Raw genomic sequence first — 24640 nt, 5'->3', positions numbered from 1 at the left:
TAAGGCTGATCCCAACCGCACATCTGCAACTATAGGGACAGTAGCTGATCTCTTCCCATCGGACTAAATTTGCAAAACTGCCACTTTGTCACTTCATACTTCGACTTCATAAGTCGTTATACTCAATGGTCCATCCACAGTTAACCCCTTCAGTGTCTCCCACTATAGAAGGGTCTGCTTTTGGCAAAAATGCTACAGCTGCCAAGTCAATCCCACTCTTATTAAATTTATTGCTTTACAAGTTTTATTGTGTTCCTTGTGCTGCTTGAAGGACAACCCGGAAGGCTGAAATTTTCTTTTCCTGTAGCACAAGCACTCTCCCTTCATTATATAATTATTCCTATTGGTTCATTACAAACCCCAGGTCGTTGTTTTTTCTACTGCTTTGAGTAGTCATTGCTTTCTAACATGTCTCTGTGTGATTATACCTAGGGGAACTAGTCTCATTGTGTTCCTTGTGCTGCCTTTGGACCACAGGAAAAGAAAATTTTGTAAGTAAATTTTAGCCATCTTAGCTTGCCATTCAACTGAAAGCTTAATCGTTTACTTCCAGTGGATAGAAATCTGTCCCTGGTCATGTGATGTCACAAAAGTACACGGCTCATTATATCAGAGAGCAAAATCAGAGCTGTGCACCTGTGTGGTATCACATGGACAGATTATTATCCACATGAAGTAAACAATGAAGCTTCCTGCTAAATGACAGGAAGCAGAAATCTAAAAACTGTGAGGAATTGATATTCCAAAAAAATAATCACTGTTTTACCAAAGTTAAAGGAAATCTACCATCAAAATCATGAATGATAATGCAAGGGCACTTACTCACAGATCCAGGCACTGTGGTAATCGTCTTATATTTGTTATCCATGACCTCCTTTCTTCTAAAATCAATTCTTAAAATTATATTAATGAGTTAGAAGAGTTCTGCAGGGCATTACCAGAGCCCATCTGTGCTGTACTGTAGCTTTACAGACTGTTACACTGTCCAACTTTTACTTCTTATCCCACAAAAGCAGGGTCAGACTGGCCCCCGGGAAGGCTGATAAAAGCACACCGGTGAGTTTTTAACAAGGTAGGTTAGGTTCTTGGATTATTAAATTACAGATTAGGACAGAGGCAGGCAGAAGGAATCTACCATCAAATCTACTTCTGATAGTAAATTCCTTATGGTAGGTTTCCTTTGACCTATTCAAGACCATACCATATAATTTAATGTATTAACTGAGCTTACCTTACTCTCTTATCCTCTATTTTCCTGAGGTTTTCATCACGCTTTAGCACAGCTAAAATGGCCTCTTTTTCTTGGTCCAACAAATAGGACAGGTTGAGAATTTCTGCGGTTTTAGACATAATTACAGATAATATGAAGAGCAATAACTTATACTGTCCGACTCATTCAGCTGGTATACTTGATAAGTAATATATTCACATAGATCCTTTTCTGGCCGTATATTGTGCTAAGAAGTTCTCACTTTGTACTTGAGTTACTGTGGAGGTACTGAAGCTAAGTTGTACTTTATGGCTGGAGATCGATCTGTGATAAATAATCGTCATTGTTGTCCAATCTGGAAAAAAAAGAATAAAAGATGAATAATATATGACCACAGTCTGTTCAATGAGTTTCTGCAGAAGAATATAGAAAAATGTCAGCTAAACTGTGCAACAATTCTAACAATAAAAACCCTTATATACTACAACTCATGGCCATATTGTCCCCAGTTTTTACAGTGTGGCCAACAATCTGTTATTCCATGGATATGTGTCAGTTTAACACAACAAAATTAATATAGCTGTAAAACAGCGTTATTAAAATGTTTAAGTGTTAGTTTACCCCGTGCGACCATTGTTTTTGACATGTATTTCAGTACAGCACATTTTTTATGCAAACACACAAAAACATGTTCAAAACACTTGAATTTATGTAAGCAATTTTAAAAACTGATTTCAATATGATTTTTTTGTCACTGATTAGGCCTCAAGAGGGCTAGACAATCCTTTTACAGCTGTGAAAAATTAACTAGGATGGAATCAATGAAAGGTTAGACATTAGGCTATTTTATTTCTGATGTAGAACTGTTTTTGAGCCAGAAGTTAATGAAGTTAAACAGTATTTTATTCTATATTCTAGCCTATTCTTCATAACTAATAGATGGGAGATGACCGAGGGTGAACAACCTTATTAACTAAGGGCTATTTCACACTATTCATGATTAATGTATGATCATGGACCTAATCCTATGTCACAGGCTGACCAAACTGGTACAAAGATTCCCTACTTCCATGCTAAACAGTGCCAACACTGGAATCAATTAGTAGCAGGGACTCCTTGTATCTTACATCACAATTTTTGTAAATGAATAGTTAAGATTAAAAAAAAAACTAGAAGTTGAATATATTTTCAGAAATCTAAATATATTTTTTTTATTTCTTTATCAGCCCTTATCCTGCCTGCTAAACTGCTTAGTCAACTGCCCATTCCATGTTCAGTGAGCAGCAGAGGGGAGAGAGATCCAGAAACACTTGAAGCAGATTTCAGTAAAATATCCATTTCACCAGATATGTACTTCTATTAATATTGTGCAGTACTGCTAAAACCTGCTACAAATCCACTTCCAAACACTTACTGTCATATGATGCAGCATATCTGTGTCTCTGTATGCACTACATGGTCCTTCCTCCTTGTATAGACTTACAAAGCATAACTGAAGACAGATCTCAGCAGTCAGATTAGCAGTTGAGCAGGCAAGACAGGGGTCATAAAAGGGCATAGAAGCAATTTCCTTTGATAAAATATTTGACAAAGTTTCCTGAACTATTCATTACAAAATAGTTTTTGAAATACAGAAGGTTCCCTACCTAAGAACACCTGAAACACCTAGTTACAAACAGACCTCTGGTGATTGGTAATTTACTGTACTTTAGCCCTAGGCTACAATAAACAGCTATAGAAGTTATTAAAAGTGTCTGTAATGAAGCTTTATTGTTAATCCTGGTTCTCATGACAATCCAACATTTTTAAAATCCAAAAATTTGTTACAATTATAAAGTATACAGTTTCGACTTACAAACAAATTCAGCTTAAGAACAAACCTACAAAATTGCCTGTAGTTGAGTTGTGATAGAATAACAGGAAGTAATTTACTAAAGGTATTTTGCATAAAGTAAAATACTAAGGCATGTTGGGTATGTGTCTGCCTTCAAAAAGGTAGCGTGTAATATCAATGTATGGGATAGGAAAGTGTCAGGTATGCTTTGTAGGTGTGGGTTACTAAAGCAAACAATCTTTCTAAGAATAAAAGCAAAAGTATACAACCTTTAATGTAAAAGATGTTTGCTTGTAAAGTTTAAAAAAGTGCATAGGCGGGCAAATAATCTTTGCACAAACAACTCCAAACACGCACACACTTACATGAGTATATACTGTACTGACATACAAACACACATTTTATTTTTACTTGCAGTGGTTTTTACTCTCTGCACTTATTTAATACTACAAATGTATTATATATATATACATACATACACTCATACACACACTTTATATAACATTTTTACACTTGCCTTGTCAGACAGTATTGTTCAAAATTTACAAACTTGCTCCTGATTTGCTCTCTATACAATTAAAGTGGCACCTAGTGGTCTAGTGAATAATGTGTCTCCATACTGTTTCCAGTAAACTATAAAATCTTTTAAACCTTCTTTGTATAGTCAGCCAGACCTGTAAAATCCCAAATCACATCTTTGCACAGAATTTTTAAAATCTGGTTACATAGAACTGGAGGGAAAAGTCCTAAATTTCTAGCAGCCACCAATGTTCCTTCTTGTATAACTAGCTGAGTGGGTCAGCAAACATTGTAAAAGAACATTTTTTTTATCTAGGATATATAATGGTATTAATGGATTTAATTAATGGCGGAGCACAACGGGTAAGTGAATGTGCCCCATTAACTTGAGGCTGGGTATTAATCTCCCTCTTGACCCGATCTTGGGTATACAGGAGACTTATTATGTAAAACTATACAAGTTTTAATATGTAAACTACAATTCTTGGATCATTTAGTAATAATAAAAGATTGGAAAAGGGTTAAAAAAACAAAACATTGGTTTTTGGCGGAATTTAGTGGACAGGATTCAAAGATATGAATCTAGTTTGGGCATAAGAAATTCTGACATTAATATTGTAAAGAAAGGGAATTATGAATAGGGGGTTCAAGTTAAAATGGAGTAGATAAAAGGAAGGGTCTAGGATTATTTTATTTTTTTTATTTAGTTTTTGCCTGGTGGGGCGGCCGGGGGTTGTGTGGCGGGATTGGGAGGGAGTGAGTATAGAAGTTTGAAAATGTAATGATAAATATTGCATTTGAATTTTAATTATATGAAAAAACTATTTTCGGTGCACTTTTGTACAATAAGAATTTTTAGAATTAAAAAAAAAATAAAAATTTTTTATTATATTGAGATTATTAGTTGGCCAGACCTCTTTGTTCCTATTAGTGATGCGCTTGTGCCCACACTTCAGGAAGCACATAGACAGAAATAAGAAATGACCTTGAACAAGGACGCCGATGTGATGGTTACAAACAGTTTTGCAAGTCACCCAGTGGTTATGGAAAATCTCTCAGGGATGACATCGTTTAAAAGACAGTGACCATCCCATGTAGAATGGAATAGTGTCGTATCTTCACACACCACATAACTCAGACTGCAGCGCCACTGCCAATGTCCCTGAGATACTGAAATACAATTTACATATGTGTTTTGCCATAATACATTGGAGCTGCTGCCCATCACCTACCTACAAAAAGGCAAACTGTACATGTCTGTGTTTAGTAGATGTTTCACCAACACATTAAGCATTACACTGGGCATTATAGCAGAACTATTGGTGGTATAGGACATACTATGGGCAGAATAACAGATGTAACAGTCCAGAGTTCAGATTTCAACCCTCTTGTAATACAGTAATAGGCCTCGTTGTTCCTTTACTTACAGTCTTGCTTTTGTTTGCTGCCTGTAAATTACACATTAACAGTAAAAATCTCAATTTCCCTCTGGTCATTGTTAATGTTATCTGCATATTTTAAACATAGTGGATCTATTTCATATTCTCGGATTAGATCTTGATAACGCTCAGCAACCTTTACTAGTGTGACGCTGGTCCCAGCTGATTTATAGCCCACACTGACATTCCATTAACTGTATGAATTATGACCTTCCTCTAATCTGTATGTTGTGAAAAACCTGAATAATTGATAACATTTTAGAGGTTTTTGCTATTATCAGCTGTCATATATTTGTACTCTACTATGAAATGGTATTCATTATCTAGTCCAGAACACTGTTAAATAACTAATTTTAAGTTTTTCTATAGAGGTTTTTATGTCTTTGTCAATATTTCTGTGGCTCGGCCAAATAAGGGGCACTGGAGTCACTGACAGAATAATATAAAAAGTATTGTCTAGAAGGGGTTCTTCAAGGATTTGGTGATGAACCTCATAAAACCTGTAGATATAAACCATTCAGAATGGTTACTGTGCCCCTTGTAGCAGAAGTGTACTTTATGACTTACGGTATATGGAATATCATTTGCTAGAAGGATGTGATTTTTAACCCACAGATCTATGGTTTATTACCGCTATATCACCAAGAAGGCTAGCAAGGTTGTTCCTGACTGATATATACACTCACCGGCCACTTTATTAGGTACACCATGGTAATACCGGGATGGACGACCTTTCACCTTCAGAACTGCCTCAATTCTTCGTAGCATAGATTCAACAAGGTGCTGGAAGCATTCCTCAGAGATTTTGGTCCATATTGACATGATGGCATCACACAGTTGCCGCAGATTTGTCGGCTGCACACCCATGATGCGAATCTCCCGTTCCACCACATCCCAAAGATGCTCTATTGGATTGAGATCTGGTGACTGTGGAGGCCATTTGAGTACAGTGAACTCATTGTCATGTTCAAGAAACCAGTCTGAGATGATTCCAGCTTTATGACATGGCGCATTATCCTGCTGAAAGTAGCCATCAGATGTTGGGTAAATTGTGGTCATAAAGGGATGGACATGGTCAGCAACAATACTCAGGTAGGCTGTGGCATTCCAACGATGCTCAATTGGTACCAAGGGGCCCAAAGAGTGCCAAGAAAATATTCCCCACACCATGACACCACCACCACCAGCCTGAACCGTTGATACAAGGCAGGATGGATCCATGCTTTCATGCTGTTGACGCCAAATTCTGACCCTACCATCCGAATGTCGCAGCAGAAATCGAGACTCATCAGACCAGGCAACGTTTTTCCAATCTTCTACTGTCCAATTTCGATGAGCTTGTGCAAATTGTAGGCTCAGTTTCCTGTTCTTAGCTGAAAGGTGTGGCACCCGGTGTGGTCTTCTGCTGCTGTAGCCCATCTGCCTCAAAGTTCGACGTACTGTGCATTCAGAGATGCTCTTCTGCCTACCTTGGTTGTAACGGGTGGCGATTTGAGTCACTGTTGCCTTTCTATCAGCTCGAACCAGTCTGCCCATTCTCCTCTGACCTCTGGCATCAACAAGGCATTTCCGCCCACAGAACTGCCGCTCACTGGATGTTTTTACTTTTTCGGACCATTCTCTGTAAACCCTAAAGATGGTTGTGCGTGAAAATCCCTGTAGATCAGCAGTTTCTGCAATACTTAGACCAGCCCTTCTGGCACCAACAACCATGCAACGTTCAAAGGCACTCACATCACCTTTCTTCCCCATACTGATGCTCGGTTTGAACTGCAGGAGATTGTCTTGACCATGTCTACATGCCTAAATGCACTGAGTTGCCGCCATGTGATTGGCTGATTAGAAATTAAGTGTTAACGAGCAGTTGGACAGGTGTACCTAATAAAGTGGCCGGTTAGTGTATAAGAGCAGTTACTATTATGACATCTCTATTTAAGGGGTTGTCCGAGAATTATCAAAAAAATGAAAAAGGTGTCCGGAAGGGGCTGCTTAAAAAAATAAAGATGTACTGACCTTCCGGCGCCCTCCGGGTGTCCCGCGTTGCTGTCGCTCCGGTCTTCTCCCTATGTAAACAAACATGGCCGCGGGAGCAGTGCTGGATTCAGCTTCCGACCGGACCAACAACCATTTGTCACGCATATGAAAAACTGTGAATAGGGACAGATGGCCATGGCTAGCCACGGCCAGCCGGAAGCTGAGCAGCCCCCTCCCGGCCACCTTTTGTGTTTTTGATAAGTCTCAGACAACCCCTTTAACATAACAGCAACATAAAAATGTATAGGGCAGTGCAGACTCTTCACAACATTTGCAAGCAGTTTGCTACAGGTAAGGACAGGCTGTGCATTTATACATAGAAATGTGGTGCGTTTGCTCAGAATTGCTGAGTGAACAAAGGTTTGTGTCAGGAAGTAAGAGTTTTCCTTCTGGAGAGTTTGCCAATTAAGGCCACCTTATAGGCGTGTGAAGACTTCTAGCCATTGACGTTCCACTGGGAGATTCTGGGAAATATGAAAATATGTTTTCCAAGGTGGGAAATGGAAAAAAATGCACCTTTTTCTACCTTGCCTAAAGGCTTGTAATTAGTTCTAGTTGAGGGTTTATGGTAGCAGATGTTTTAAAAAGAATGTTCCTGCCTCAGAGGGCATAACTAATATGTAACAGTTATGTAACAGTATTTACATTTATACAGTCCTACAATTCCAACTGTAAGAATTATGTGGCCTTATGTGAAGGTTATGTGAAAATAAATTTGACACCCTGTATTATCCTAGTCCAGTTCATGTGATTCTGAACAAAATGTGTATATTAATAAAATAATTCAAAATATTGATCAGTTCATATAATAATGTAAACTAACAGCAGGCAGTAAAATAGCTACTGCAAATACTATGATATTATAGACACATTTTATAGCCTTATAACGGTAGCATTTAGCATAGCAATACATGTATAATGAGACATTCTACATTATAAACTCATTTATATTCATCATCATCTCCTATACAATTACAGGGAAGCAATGTTCTCATTATATTTCCAGTCTGCCAGTTCTAACAGTGATGCAGCAATAATGACCGACTAAACACAGATAACATACGCTGCATATTGTGAGGAGGAAGGTCAAAACCTTTATAATCATCATTTTACTGTAATTAATATATAAAAAGCCTGAAGCAGCCATAGGAATAAGGTGCTCATACACTGAATCAGTGAAGCATGTGCACATGAAATGCATAAAATTATGAGTAATATTGGCAAAAGCTTCAATTTTCTGCAAATATGTAATATTGCTGTATATAAGGTTTTTACTGCGTAATGGGTAGTACAGTTTGGTACTGGCATTAGTGGCCAAGTGACAAAAATGAAAAAAGGGACATCCTCACACTATTGAACCTCCTCAATTGGTATCCAAAATAAACTAAAGGGGCCCTAAACACACCAGTAGTCCCTCCATAGTCTCCCTCCTTACAGTAATGTTATTAAAAGGGAAGGGGCTCTCATGAGCCGCTAATACCTAATAGGACACTGTCAACAGCAGAAATACACAGACTCTACTCTGTTCTACCAATATGTTCTATTTATTTAGGACTAAAAATGGACATAGTCCATCTCCGTTAAGACATAATTGAAGACATAATTACATTAGTACATACTGTATATACTCAAGTACAAGTTAAGTTTTTCAGCATAAAAAATGTGCTGAAAAACCCTAATTCGGTTTATACTCGAATCAATTAAAAAAAATAAACAGTATACTTACCTTTCCAACACCCCTTCCCCCCGCAGGTCTTCTTCTTTCTTTTCTTATAGGCTGGGCATACCTCCTGGGCAGGGAGCTGGAAGGCTATATACTGGGGCTGAATGGCTATATAGTGGGTGCGGAGGTTGCAAGCTACATACTGGGGATGAATGGCTATATACTGGGGCTGAATGGTTATATAGTGGGGGCGGGGACTGCAGGTTATATACTGGTGCTGAATGGCCTTTTAGTGGGGGAATGGGCTGCAGGCTATATACTGGGGCTGAATGGCTGCTGGCTGTATACTAGGGGGCAGGGGCTGTCAGGCTAAATACTAGGAGGGAAGGGCTAGCTGCCTATACACTGGGGGACAGGGGGCTTGCTGGCTATATACTGGGGACAGTGGATTCTGGCTATATACTGGGGAACAGGGGGCTGGCTGACTACATAGTGGCTGGAGGATGTGACAAATGCATTTCCCACACCCTTGGCTTAAACTCAAGTCAATTGGTTTTCCCAGTTTTTTTTAGTTAAAATTAGGTATACTTATACTCGAGTATAGACAGTAGATAAATAAATAAATGCATAATTTAATTCATAAACAGTGCAGAAATGAAGTTATGAATTCAATTATGCATTTATTTATTTATATACTAATGTAATTATGTATTTAATTGGTTCAACACCCTTTTCTGTGGGACTCTAGGCTTTATGCCATTTGTTCTTTGCTTGATCTGATAAATGGTTTTTACCCGAAACATTTTTTTTTACCCCAACTGGACATATGTATAAATATTCTCTTTGCTTTGTTTTTATGGAGATGGACTATGTCCATTTTTAGTCCTAAATAAACAGAACATATTGGTAGAACAGAGTAGAATCAGGGTGGGGTCACACGTCGTGTTTAACACATGCGCTTAAAAAACGCATTGCAACAGCTAAAGAGAGATTTGCCTAATTAAACAGGTGCAACACTTGCATTTACAAAAAAAGCGATAAATACGACATGTGACCGCACCCTCAGTGTTTTTCTGGTGTCATTCTGTCCTATTAGGTTATTATCTCCCCATGAGAGCCCTTTTATCCTTTTAAACCCTTCCCGACGGGTCCCGGTGCATGGAGAGGGCTCGTGGGCCGAGCCCTCTCCATACCCGGTAAGTCTTTGCTGCATAAGTCTTTGCCCGTAAGTCTTTGCTGCCGCGGCGATCGAGGTGAAAACACCCACGATCGGTGCTAGCACCGATTGCGGGTGTTTTCACCTCGATCGCTGCCGGCAATGCTGCCGGCGGCTTCAAAGAGATGGCGCCGCATGGGCGCCGCCATCTTGTCGGGGATCGCCGCTCCTCGATGACGTCACGGGGAGCGGCGATCCGTCGCCATGGTAGCCTCGGGTGTTCCGAATACCCGAGGCTACTTAGTTTTAACCCATGCATTACAATGTGCTAATTGCACATTGTAATGCATGGGGAGTAAAATCCACATATACTGCCATACAGTAGTATGGCAGTATATGATAGGATGAATCAGACTACCTAGGGTTAGAGTACCCTAGGGAGTCTGAAAAATAGTAAAAGTAAAAATAAAAAAAAGTTAAAAAAAAAAATTAAAAATATAATAATTATAATTTGATCTATCAAAATTTAATAAAGTTTTTTCACTGCGTTTAACGGAAAATAGCGTCCAAAGTCGAAAATGGCATTTTTTTGCCATTTTGAAAAATATAAAAAAATTCATAAAAAGTGATCAAAAGGTCGCACAGTACCAAAAATTATAGCAATGAAAATGCCATCAAAATTTTCAAAAAATGACACTACCCACAGCTCCGTACACCAAAGTATGAAAAAGTTATTGGCGCCAGAAGATGGCAAAATTAAAATAAAAATATTTTGTACAGGAGGTTTTAATTTTTTTAAATGTATGAAAACATTATAAAACCTATACAAATTTGGTATCCACGTGATTGTACCAACCCAAAGAATAAAGTAGACATGTCATTTGGGATGCAGAGTGAAAGCTGTAAAATCCAAGCCCACAAGAAAAAGTTGCAAATGTGGTTTTTCACCATTTCCACTGCATTTGGAATTTTTTTCCTGCTTCCCAGTAGACGCCATGGAATATTAAATACCGTCACTATGAAGTGCAATTTGTTACGCAGAAAATAACCCATAACACAGCTCTTTATGTGGAAAAATAAAAAAGTTATAGATTTTTGAAGTTGGTGAGTGAAAAATGAAATTGAAAAAACTAAAAAAGGCCAAGTAGTAAGGGGTTAATATTGTTAATATGGTTGTTTACATGGTTCCTCTAGGAGCTTGGGGAGCTGCTGAAATAACCATTGATCAGTGAAACGATCCTAAAGCAGCTAGGAAGGACACCTTTCCCCGATGTGGGTTTGTTCTGCATTATAGCAATTATAGCAAATGGTAAACCTCTTGCAGTCCTCTCCTGTTGTGTTTTTGTTTGTATGCTCACAGTATGTAGAATGGATGCTGAAAAAAAGAGACTTCATACAGATAAGCCACAGAAACAAGAGTTTAGAGAGTCCAGTGTTAGTTGGTAAATGGGCTGTGGTGGTCACAGGTTTCTTAAAGGAAAAGGAAAACGTCTGATTCATACCTTATAAAGTAGCATCTCTGACAGAATACACTTTGTACACTGTTGCAGGATCTTGCCTTGTAATCCTTTTTTATGGCTAATGAACTAAGTGCTCTATGGTCATCAGCAGACCCCCCCCCCCAGCACTTACAGCTCATTAGCATATTTTAAAACGTAATTAAAAAAAGAGACTATGGAAAAAGAATTAGAATGGCCAGATCTTGCATCGAAGGGCAAAGTGAATTCTATCATTCTATCAGAGATGCTGCTTTATAAGGTATGAACAGACAGTATATTGCCTTTAAGCAACTGCCTGTCTATGATATATATAGGCCTACAAATTCTGTATAATGGTCGAAAGTGTCATAGCAACGCACATAATTTACCACTGCTCTATTCAAAGTCAACCTCTGGGACCCCCATTCTGTTAAACGATGGTGTCCCAGCAGTCAGAAATGAGTGTCAAGTTAGTCCATTAAAGGGAACCTGTCACCAGGAATGTCATTTCTGGCTGGTGATGGATTCCAATAGCCTATGCTATGCTGATTTTAAAAATGCCTTTGTCAGCATTCGGAATCATTACAGCAGTTTATAATAGTCTATTTTACATTCCCTGGCTCCCTCCCAGTAGGGTGTGGAGAGTCCTGGGGGGGGGGGGCTGCTGCAGTCTGTGTGTGCTTGTGTCTCCTCATCTATAGTTCCTCTACTCCACACCATCCCCCTTTACTGCCTGCTCAATACACAAGCAGCTCCCCCCCCCCCCCCCCAGCCTCACCACACACTGTTGGCAGGTACCCAGGTAATGTGAAATGATTCAGAATGTTGACAAAAACATTTTTAAAATCAGCATCTAATAAGCTAAAAAACCTGTCACCAGATAAAAATGACATTCCTGATGACAGGTTCGCTTTAACCACAGTTCTTACACTGAGGAACATAACAACTGGCACAAAGTTGGCCAATAAATGACATTATGTGAATATTTATAGTGCACCTCCTTGATATGCATTACCATAATGAAAGACTTTTATAAGCCTCAGGTCGTGCTTGCATGGAAACATAATTACAGTAATTAAAATGCAACTGTCACTGGTGAGACAAACAGGAATGTCAAGGATGGCGAGTCTGGTTGCACGCATGTGGAGTTGACTTTCTAAAGGAAACAGAACTTAGTCATAAACAGGTTTTTTATTATTGTAGGAGGAAATATTCTGCATACTCTACATATACTTTCTAGGTAGAATTAGTGAAATGTCTAAAATGATACCTTTCTTTGTTGTCTATAGCAACCAAACACAATACAGCTTTTATTTTTCATGGGGATTAAAAGCAATGAAATCTGCACTGTGATTGGTTGGTGTAGGCAACAAGGACAATTTCCTAAATTTTCCAAGTTTTGTTTCAGTTCCACCCTGTTTTAAACCCATTTGTCATAAGAATGAACTACCCTCTGGACAGTGATAGTGATTGAAGCTGCTGTTCCCGTTACTGGCAGGAGTCTCGTGCATCTGGCTACATGTACAATATAGGTCATAGCTCTTAGAACAGCTCATTATTTGTCAGGATAGGTTATCAGTATGGAGAGTCTGCCAAACCTATAGGTTTGTATCTCTGCTTTCTGTCAATAAATAAAGAAAAATAATTATTTGCATTCAGGAGCCAAAACTAGGACTCCACCTAGACTTTGTTGGAGTGATTTGTTGTGGAAGATAAATCTCTGTAAATTCCCTGCAAGCAGGTTTACATTTATGGATCCCTAGTGTTACCACAGCAATAGGATCTTATGCCCTAATGATGTGCTCATACAGGTGCACTGTGTATCTCTCACATAATAATCTGTGTATAATCAGACAGGAGAGGTTTTATAAATGTACACAGGGATTTACATGACTGCTTAATGGAAATCTTCAGCCGTGCAATTCCCCAAATAGTAAATGGAAAGGGCCTATAGGGTTATTTCAGATCTGTGGGAGGATTTATCAGAAGTGTCCAATAATAAGCTGAGCCAAGATTGGTTGCCATGAGCAACCACAACAGTTTCTATATGAACATTTGTTACAAATTGGGAGGACAAACCTGTAGACGCTGACATTTACTTCACGGTAAAGATTATGGTTAGTCTGCAAATGTTTTTCCAATTAACTCTGTGTTAAATAATTTATTAAATAAGCACATTAAAGGGGGTTTCCAGGTCAGTGATATTTATGAGCTACCTATAGATGGGGTCATATCAGATTGGCTGAAGCCAGCAACCTGTGGAAGGAGTCTATAGAACAGATCCATTCTCTGGTAAGTGACCAGCCTGGGAACTGCCTGTCCATTTGTATTCAAATTATGGAAAGAATAGAGAAGCATTCATTTGTCATTAGTGCTAAATTGATTAAAGACATGAATTTGAATAAATTTATATTGTGGCAATCGAAAAACAGTAAATGGGGAAAAGAGGTGCCTAAAACATGACTTTTATAAAAAAATTTTACGCTTTAAAACTGCATTATTTTATTGAATTATAGTGACCCAATTCAAACGTGTCTGGACAATGTATCTAGGCTCAGTCTTGGAATTTGCTTTATCACTTCTGCGGCTGAAGATACAATAGAGACTGAGCTACATGTCACTCCCTTCCCTTTAAGGGACCCTATAACTGTATTAACATGCACTGTCCCTGTCCTTGTAATGAGCGTATAATAACTCCCAAGATGTCAGGGTTGATGTTGGGGTGCAAAGTTACAGAGAATAAGACTATTGCTCATTTATAAAATGGCGCAAATTATTTCTCTGCTGATGGAGCACAAGGAATAGAGATAAGGTAACGCTCACCTTTTATCACTGCTCCAAATAGTAAAATAATCGTACCTCAACAATGAATTTGTGTATTGAAAACCAATGTTCCTCTCGTTGGATGTCACACAGATTTTTCAGGGTCCTCCTGTATGCTAGCCCCTATTTTTGCATTGTTTTCAGTTGCATCCTGGTCCCATCTGCCATAGCGCAGTCACTACATAGATTTTGGTTTGGGTCAGGACATACGTCCTATTAGTTTAATACAATACCTTATATGTACTTTTCTCACACAAAAGTGAAGTAAAATGCTTCAAGGAAAAGAATTGAAAACCTAAAGAGCGTGCTTAGCAAAGCTACAGACCATAACGTCCAGAAATATGCAGAAGTGTTCCCTCAGGCTAATTATGTTTTAGCAATTGACACATAAAGGGTACAGAGTTATTTCCGTGTGATTTTTCCCTATATATTTTGTGTTGTACAACCAGTTTGATTAGTTGAACTACCTACACCATAAATACATTACAGAAACTATTCCTGAAGTGGATTTTGTTAGATAAGGTACTTAAATTATAGGAATATTACGTGCTTATATTAAGTCAATAGGGTAAAAAGGAAATTTGCCATAAAATTAACGTAGCCTGATTGACAAATATAAAGACATAGAATAAATGTTATGCTATGGTAAACCTGCCAATAAGCACATATCAACAGATGCAAGACTTGTGAATCCTGTCTTAAAGGGGATGAGTCCCCATAGCCCCACACTAATGCAGCATCCTCAGGGGTAACACTGAAAGCAGCATATAAATCATATACATAATCAATACTTCCAACAAGTCTAGATTCCACTGATTCCACTGATTACACTGATTCACAGTTATGGTATCTGAAACTGTATGCTTCTGGACCAGTCCTCCTCTGGACCCCCATTTATGACATCTAAACCAACATTTGTTCCTGTCCTGGATTAAGATATGCCATGATACTCTGATTTTTTCGACATTTGGGTCAGCTTCCTTATGAGTCACATGATCAGATTTCTGAGATGACATAGTGACAATAAAAACTCATATACAAAAAAAGATAAACCATTAGCAGGTGCTGGTTTATGATTTTCAGGTAATATTCCTCAAAAATGTGTACACAAAAAAAACCTGACAGCGTGATCAATTACCCAGTGTAACCTTCAGTAACGAACATGCAAAAACTGTAGTTTGTAACCAGAATACAACATATATCATAAGACTATACAATGTAATAGCTTTCTGTCATCCTGAGCAGTGTACCACATGTAAGAATCAGATGCCTTACCTTAAGTAGCGCCAATTTGTAAGTATAAAATCAGGCAAAAAACTGTTTTGTGCTTCGCCAAAGCTCATTATTTCCAGTGTAAAACAACCTCAGCAGTCCACAGATCACAGTACTGGAAACCTGACAAACCAGATTGTCTTGTCCCTGAGACTGGTGACGATATACACACCCAGCGGTACAATGTTTGCCTGCCCGTATAACAGGTGCACAGCTTGTAAACGCCCCATGCTGCAAGTGACATGTCCCATGCAAGGTGGAATGTGAAAGGAAATCTACCTGATCTTCTCTTGTAGTGCAGGCAGTTCAGTACTTCCACTAGGCACATAGTTGCCATAGTAGTCACAAGAGTAACAGTACACTAAGATTATAACTTTTAATTCCACCTTAACCCCTTAAGGACCAGGCCCTTTTTCGTTTTTGAGTTTTTATTTTTCACTCCCCACCTTCAAAAATCTATAACTTTTTTATTTTTCCATGTACAGAGCTGTGTGATGTCTTATTTTCTGCATAACAAATTGCACTTCGTAGTGATGGTATTAAATATTCCATGCCGTGTACTGGGAAGCGGGAAAAAAATTCTAAATGCAGTGAAAATGATGAAAAAACACATTTGCACCATTTCTTGTGGGCTTGGTTTGTACAGCTTTCACTGTGCGCCCCAAATGACAGGTCTATTTCATTCATTGGGTCAATCTGATCACGGGGATACCAAATTTGTATAGGTTTTATAATGTTTTCATACATTTACAAAAATGAAAACCTCCTGGACAGAAAAAAAATTCTTCATTTTACAGTGTTCTTGCGCTAATAACTTTTTTATACTTTAGTGTACAGAGCTGTGGGTGGTGTCATTTTTTGCGACTTCTGATGACTGTGCGACCTTTTGATCACTTTTTATAGAATTTTTTCTATTTTTCAAAATGGCAAAAAAATGCAATTTGCGACTTTGGGCGCTATTTTCCGCTACGGGGTAAAATGCATTGAAAAACGGTTATTATATTTTGATAGATCGGGCATTTTCGGACGCGGCGATACCTAATGTGTTTAGGATTTTTACTGTTTATTTATATCAGTTCTAGGGAAAGGGGGGTGATTTGAATTTTTATGTTTTTTTAATATCATTTATTTTTTTTACTATTTTTCAGACTCCCTAGGGTACTTTAACCCTAGGTTGTCTGATTGATCCTATCATATACTGCCATACTACAGTATGGCAGTATATGGGGATTTTGCATTCCATCTACCTTATATACTCGAGTATAAGCCTAGTTTTTCAGCACAAAAAATGTGCTGAAAAACCCAAACTCGGCTTATACTCGAGTAAAAATAAATAAATAAATCAAAACTCGCCTTTCTGGCGGCACCCGTAGATCTTCTGTGCGATCCATCCAGTATTGTTGTGCTGCACGACGGGGAAGGGGGGGGGGCTATATACACTGGGGCAGGAGCTGGCAGGCTATATACACAGGGGCAGGGGCTGGCAGGCTATATACACAGGGGCAGGGGCTGGCAAGCTATATACACTGGGGCAGGGGCTGGCTGGCTACATACTGGAGAGGCTGTGACCAATGCATTTCCCACCCTTGGCTTATACTCGAGTCAATAGGTTTTCCCAGTTTTTTTGTGGTAAAATTGGGGGCTTCGGCTTATACTCGGGTCGGCTTATAATCGAGTATATAAGGTATTACAATGTGAAGATCGCACATTGTAATAGATAGCCTAGATCATGATAGCCTCGGATCTTTATGTGATCCGAGGCTGTCATGACAACGGATCGCCGCTCCCCGGTGACGTCACGGGGAGTGACGATCGGAGCCAAGATGGCGGCGCCCACGCGCCGCCGGCTCTTTAATGCAATCCAAGGGTAAACACCCGCGATCGGTGCAAGCATGAGTGAGCCTGGTTGCGCTATGGGGTTAAAGGGAATATGTCACCACAATCAATCTATCAGAACTGCTATTTTATGTAGGGCTATAGCCACATATACACATTAATGTCACCCATATCTTTGTTTCTATTTTCCACTATTTCCCCACTGTTCTTTCCATGCCATAAGTTTACTTCAAAAATATGCAAATGAGTCTGAAGTGCTTTGGAGGGAGGTTGCTGCAGCTCAAAAAAAATATAAAGCGCCCCTACCACATAGCGGGTTGTGTCATCCTTCCCCCTGCAGCTAGGTTACTCTTGGGCACAGAAAAATGTGTAGCCAGAGCTGTGAGGTGCCCTGTTAACACCCCAAAGTGCTCTAGCCTAATTTGCATATTTATAAAGTTTTGGCATGGAAGGAGCAGCTAGACAAAAAAAAAATGTATGGGTGACGTGTGTGGGCATAGCCTTGAATAGGAGTTAGTTCAGGTAGCTAAATCTTAGTGAAGTATTCCCTATAAAAGCCATCATGTGACTGATGTACTCCATGGGAAGTGCATATCGTGGGCCTGCAAAGTAATAGTGGAGGAAAATATCCTCTTTTAGAATCAACAGGAATTATTTCACTACTACTACTGGCCTATTACACATTTTATATCACAGTATGAGCTTACCGTATTCCCATTGCAGCAAATTTATGTTATTATTTCTATTATAAAGAGCTATACAATTTTCCAATATACTTTCTGTATTAATTCCTCATAGCTTTCTAGATCTCTGCTTGCTGTCATTCTATAGAAAGCTTTTAGGGCTCATTTACTAAGGGTCGTGCACGCACTTTCAGCAGACTTTCCGACATTTTCGGGGATTGCACAGTTTTGACAGGTATTTAACAGGGGTCTGTGCAGGGATTGTGTCGCACGTGAACTGTTTTTAATGCAGCTGCGCAGGCTTCCATGCGTCACAAATCGGGGGCGTGCCGTTGGACGATCTGACTGTTTAGTACTGAGCATGGGATTTAACTTTCAAATTGTGTCGCAAGACAATGCACTTACGTGTACCACGAAAAAGAAGGGGAACTCCATCGGACCTGAGCAGGAAAGCGACACATGCAAGATATCGGGTGCACGATCGCAGCACAGTGCACTTTTGGTGAACTCCAGCGGCCCCGTAAGTAAATGTGCCCCACTGTGTTTACTTCCAGTAGATAGAAATCTCACCATGGTTACACACAGGTGCACAGCTCGTTTTAACACACAGAACTTATTACTCTCTATGATACTAACTAACCATGCACCTGCGTGTCCATGGTCTGATTCTGTCTACTGGAAGTAAACATAGAAGCTTTCTATAGAATGACAGCAAGCAGAGATCTAGGAAACAGTGAGGTATAGATAACACATTGTAATGAAAGGGTTAAAAGAAGAATGCCTCGGGTCTTCGATGACACCACGGGGACCGTGTGCGGCACAATCTTTTTGAGGCCGCCGGCTAAGCTGCTAGCACCGATCTCGGGTGTTACAGGTATGTCTTTGCTGGGCTATGGAGAGGGCTCGGCGCTTGAACCCTCTACATTTACCAGCCGCCGACCCATTACATGTTATTACCTCACGGGTCGTGAAAGGGTTAAGCATAGACAAGAAGTACCAGTATTCATCATAATTTGATTTTACGGACTATAAGATGTTGTCAAGGTGATCTGCCTGCAGCTAATTGTACTCTTTTCACTGCTAAGCATTTGTGTTGCCGTCTTATAGGGGTATTCCCATGAAGACAAGTTTCTTAAATATACTCAGGATAACAAAAATAACAAATTCTCTAATTCACTGTTATTAACAGAAATACAGCATTTCACAAATATAAGTCCCTTTCTCCATCAGTCCTGGTGTACACAATTTCATTTGCCCCTAGACACAACCCTGTAACTTCTGACTTAGGGTCGGCAGCCATCATGGATTTCTGTGTGACGGCTGTGGAACTGAGTTTCTCTCTCCCTGCTCCCTGCCCTCTAGCCCGCTCCTGCAGTCCAGGACTGAGCTCTCATTGATACACAGACACTGATTTCCTTTCGGCAGAAGAATTAGGAGAACTACAAGCTTCAGACAGATAAGTTTTTTTTTATCTAGGGAGGCACAGCAGGAAGGCATAGCAGATGAAGGAGAGCTGACTGTCATTGAGTGCAATAGGCATCTAATGGATCTCATTAACTCATCTTTGATCTGTCTCTCTTCTGTGTCAGATACTAGTACAATGTTCAGAAGCTAAATAAAAGTGCATATAAACCATGCACCCTGATAATCTAACCACACTGTCAGCTCACAGAACGAGATGGATCATAATGTGTCTGCTTAGATATTCCCACCCACACCCTGGAATTTTACACTGAGCAGCCTAGGGAGTGATAGGAGCTAAAACAGCAATAAAACTGTAAAATTGTAAAGTAAAGGGTTAAAATTATCTTTATTGTGTTAACATCTCTAGTGGATTGAAATTGATAATTTAGGAAAACCACTATAAGTAAATAATAACACATCATTACCACATATTACTGCACTGCCACACATCATTACCACATATTACTGCACTGCCATATAGTGAGCGAATGATGCTGAACTGGCCAAAACAATCCCATGCTTTATGATTGCCTTTATAGCTTAAGAATGCCTATAGGAAATATTACAACATAAGCATAAATAATTAGAAATTAAATTTCCATTGTACCCAGAGGTCGCACTAACATTTTTCCAGAAGGGTAAAAATACTCCTCTCACAATTTTTGAGGAGTATTTTTACCCGAGGAGGAGTATGAAAATTTCGGTAATACACCGCACACATAGCGCGCACACACTGGTCGCTCACAGGACACGGCACACGCTCACAGGACACGGCACACTCAAACAGGACACGGCGAACCCCTTTAACCCCTTAACGCTCTGCGCCGTAGCTCTACGGCGCAGAGGTATAAGGGATGTATGAAGAGGGCTCACGGGCTGAGTCCTCTTCATACAAAGGTGGGGGTTTTTGCATTTTGCACAAAACCCCCACCGCTAATAACCGCGGTCGGTGCTTGCACCGATCGCGGCTATTAACCCTGTAAACGCCGCCCGCAAAGTCGCGGGCGCCGCCATCTTTTTTTTGATCGCCACGCCCCCGAACGTCATCGGGGGGCGGCGATCGGTTACCATGGTAGCCTCGGGTCTTCTTTTGACACGAGGCTACATGGTTTATGCAGGTTCGTTACAATGAGCCAGTGGCTCATTGTAATGTATGACCTGCAAAAATGCCATATATTGCAATACTGTAGTATTGCAGTATATGGTAGGAGCGATCTGACCATCTAGGGTTAATGTACCCTAGATGGTCTAAAAAATAGTGAAAAAAAAAAGAAAAAAAAAAGTTTAAAAAATAAAAAAAATTAATAAAATATTAAAAGTTCAAATCACCCCCCTTTCCCTAGAACGGATATAAAACATAACAAACAGTAAAAATCACAGACATATTAGGTATCGCCGCGTCCCAAAATGCCCGATCTATCAAAATATAAAAACGGTTACGGCCGGCGGTGACCTCCGAGGCGGGAAATGGCGCCCAAATGTCCGAAATGCGACTTTTACACCTTTTTACATAACATAAAAAATGAAATAAAAAATGATCAAAATGTCGCACAGACCTCAAAATGGTAGCAATGAAAACGTCGCCTCATTTCGCAAAAAATGACACCTCACACAGCTCCGTGCGCCAAAGTATGAAAAAGTTATTAGCGTCAGAAGATGGCAAAAAAATTTTTTTCTTTTTTGTACACATTCGTTTAATTTTTGAAAATGTATTAAAACACAATAAAACCTGTATAAATTTGGTATCACCGCGATCGCACCGAACCAAAGAATAAAGTAGGCGTGTTATTTGGAGTGAAAGTCGTAAAAACTGAGCCCACAAGAACGTGACGCACGTGCGGTTTTTTTTCAATTTTTCCACATTTGGAATTTTTTTTCAGCTTCGCAGTACACAGCATGTTAAAATAAATAACATTACGGGAAAGTAAAATTTGTTACGCACAAAATAAGCCCTCACACAGGTCTGTACACGGAAAAATGAAAAAGTTATGGATTTTTGAAGTTGGAGAGCGAGAAATTAGCCGAAAAACCCTCCGTCCTTAAGGGGTTAAATCCAACATGCACAATCCCCCCTCTGAACATTTGCAATTGTGCAGGAGGACCCCCAAACACATCAGACGGTCCCCAAACCTGCCAATTTCTGACATCGAATACATATGCCTGAGTCTGACTGGGCCTTACTCCACTCAAAGCTGAGCATGCATGTGTATGCGGGAATTGCAAGGATTTCCCACCTACTGATATTAGAAGCAGCAGGGAAACACCTATGGATAAGCGACTCCCATGAGCCTCAGACACCTCCGATTTATTACATTTTGAGTGAATTTAACACAAATGTATAATGTGCCCTGAGCAGCCATCTATACCCCCCTATGAACCTCCGGAGGGAGATGTGCAGATAGAGCGCCCCCTGTGCACAGCAGTCAATGATTGGAGGCGTCCGGGAGCTCATTAAATATATATCCAATTATTTTCGGAGGCCGTTGTTATCACCCGCTGCAGACTGTGGCGTCATCCGCTCTCCAAAAGCTTCCCATCTGATAACATATTGGTGATCCAAGCAGGACACGGCACACACTCACCCGGTCCTGTCGATCACATAAACGCAGGCAGCGTTTGGAGCAGGACGGGGAGCGGCAGCCCCGCTGCCCACATGCCTCGCCCTGGGGGCTGCGCTCTCGCTCCGGGTCTCTCCTGACCGCCCCTGACACTGAGTCACGTGTCCTGCTGAGCGGTCCAGCGCGCGCTGCGATCGCTCGATAGACATTTCCCTCATTTGCAGCGCGTGCTGAACCGCTCAGCCTGCGCGCTACAGGGAATAATTGCCATGCGTTCTTTTACGCATGGCAATTATTTTGGGGGGTAATGGCGCCTCATCACGCGTCTATGACGCGTGGTGAGGCGTTAATGCGACCTCTGATTGTACCATTATTGTCTGAAATTTATGTCTCAAAGCAATACACATGTTAAAAGGTTTTACAAATCTTAAATAGCTTCCAGCTAATATCCATTAATATGCAGTTAATGGTCAGGAACCAAGTCTGTAAACAAAACCCACAAAATCCCTTGTTAATACATTCAAATGTTGCACTGTCACTTTTTCTCCAACACTTAAATTGTTGGAGAAAAAGATAATTTTAAGCTTTCTGATTCTGTAATACAAAGGTACTACAGAGGCCTAAATGAATTTTAAATCCTGGACAGAAGAAAACATGGTAATGTGGATATAAGGTTATATGTAATTAATATGGTTCTTCATCAAATGAGACAAGCATTGCAGACTAGCACAATATCTAATTGCTATGGCAAAGGCAGAGTGACTTCTCGGTGCCCTTTTTGACAGTATGCAAAGCACATGATCCTCAAGCCAGCCTAGAAACATCCTTAGATGTAGTGGTTGTAGAATGGGACACCACAAGGATCAATGATAAATTGATCTTTTTGTACTGTATAGAACTATAATACTAGTAATACTATGAATGAGTTCCATGAGACCCCCTTAATGTTTTTATGCCAGAACTGGAACCTATAGGACAATCCTTTGGAAGAGCAGTTTGACTTTGTATGTTTTCCTTTCCGATCCTGTAAATCTTGTAGAATATAAAAAGTCAAAGAACATTAAGGCACTCTTCTACTTCAACTGAATGCACTTAAACAATATATACAGCAAAAAATATTTCATAATCAAATTAAATTATTATTTTTATTACATTAATTAATTATTGCAGAGCTGAACTATACACAATTCAAGATTAGAGAACACACAATTTCCTAAATTAAGGTCATTGTGTAGTCCTATATGAATAACGCATAAAATAGCAGTATTTTAAGCTTATTTCAGTACTTGTATATATTCTCCAGCATAGAATAAAAGTGTAAATGAGATCATTCTAAAAGAGCACCATTAGAGAACACTTTCAGATACGTGCAGCTTATTGGTATCAATCTGGCACCTCATGCTAATTTCCTTAATTATCTGACAAACCCTATTTAACTGGTAGCCTAATTTTTCAGTTTTCAGTAGCAAAAATGATGTGTCGTTCCAAAGTGACTCTGGCAGCAGGTTTTCAAGAAGTTCGTGGTCCCAAGTCTAGGATTTCTAGAGCATTTCATCTTTACAACATCACAAACTCATTCAATATAAAAAAATAGTGTGAAATCTGTGGTTTGTATAACACAAGATGGGAAATAAAGGATTTGATCTTAGTCAGAAGCCTATTTTCAATCCATATTTCATCCATTTCAACTACGCCTCAGCTTTCTGCCCTGATCATGGTGGATACATGCAAAAACCTGGAAATTGTACACCCAATGTGATGACTAGTAGTAGCCAATCAGCAGCTAGCCTCTAAAAATCCCAATTATGCAGTGACAGTTGTGTCAGCGTGTTAAGGGAGAGTGCAGGGATAAGAGTCTGGAGCTGTTAGGGAAAGTGCTGGTGTAGGCATTAGTCTTGCAGTAGCAGATTTGATTTGGGCGATCAATTAATTATATTCATTGCTGCTAATATCAGGTTTTTGGAGTTTAAATAAGCTTTGGCCAGTGTTAAATAAATAAAATTTAGCACCTGTCTGTTGAGGTTTTAGAGGTTACTAATCCAATTAAATAGCCGGTGTCTTATACAGAAATAAAATATAGCATCTGTCTGTTGAGGTTTTTGGGTCCTTAGCACATACAGTACATTCTCCCAATTCTTTTAAAGTAAAATGGTACATTACTAACCATTTTAAACTACCCGTAGTCATTTTTTTAAAGATGTATACCTTTAAATTACCATAAAATAGAAGAGCTTAAAATAAATGAATTTCAAAATAATTAAGTTGGAATTAAAGGAAATCTACCATTTGCTTTTAAGCATTGTAAACCAATCATACCTTGAGAATGCTGAAGCTACACTGATGCAGAAAGATATATTGTTTAATACATGAATTGAGTGGTTTTGGTGAAAAAACAATTATAAAATTATGATACTGAGGCTCTGTTACTCCCATGGCTGCCCTGGCGCTCTCCTCACCCTAATTATGCACTGCTTCAGCCTTTTCCTACACAGGATAAGCCGAGAAAACCTAATCACTGTGTAGTCCCTGACAGGCAGAAGTAATCAGTCGCCACACCATCCCACAGCTGCCATTTGTGAGTCATCCAGCTCAGGTTAATTAGTGCTGTCTGGACAGTTCAAGAAGCTCCTGTATGGGGAAGTAATGTGTTTATGTACGGCACCCAGCTTTC

General features: G+C 39.6%; 1 protein-coding gene across 5 annotated transcripts in view; it reads right to left on the bottom strand.

Annotated features, from left to right (window-relative positions):
* Positions 1 to 24640, bottom strand: part of SYTL5 (synaptotagmin like 5) — a 158613-nt gene that overhangs the window by 93441 nt on the left and 40532 nt on the right. For 4 of the 5 annotated variants that reach the window (XM_072137799.1, XM_072137803.1, XM_072137801.1 and 1 more), the window contains exon 2: positions 1232 to 1565. In XM_072137799.1, coding sequence (XP_071993900.1) covers positions 1232 to 1350 — 119 coding nt within the window. In that variant the 5' untranslated portion in view covers positions 1351 to 1565. Of the gene's footprint in view, positions 1 to 1231; positions 1566 to 15431; positions 15591 to 24640 lie in introns of those variants that run through there. The other variant, XM_072137800.1, reaches the window with a different exon arrangement.

This window comes from Engystomops pustulosus, chromosome 2, assembly GCF_040894005.1.
Source record: "Engystomops pustulosus chromosome 2, aEngPut4.maternal, whole genome shotgun sequence".
NCBI classification, from domain to species: Eukaryota; Metazoa; Chordata; class Amphibia; order Anura; family Leptodactylidae; genus Engystomops; species Engystomops pustulosus.
The sequence above is the reverse complement of the archived record's forward strand: the minus strand, read 5'-3'. Positions and strand labels throughout refer to the sequence as shown.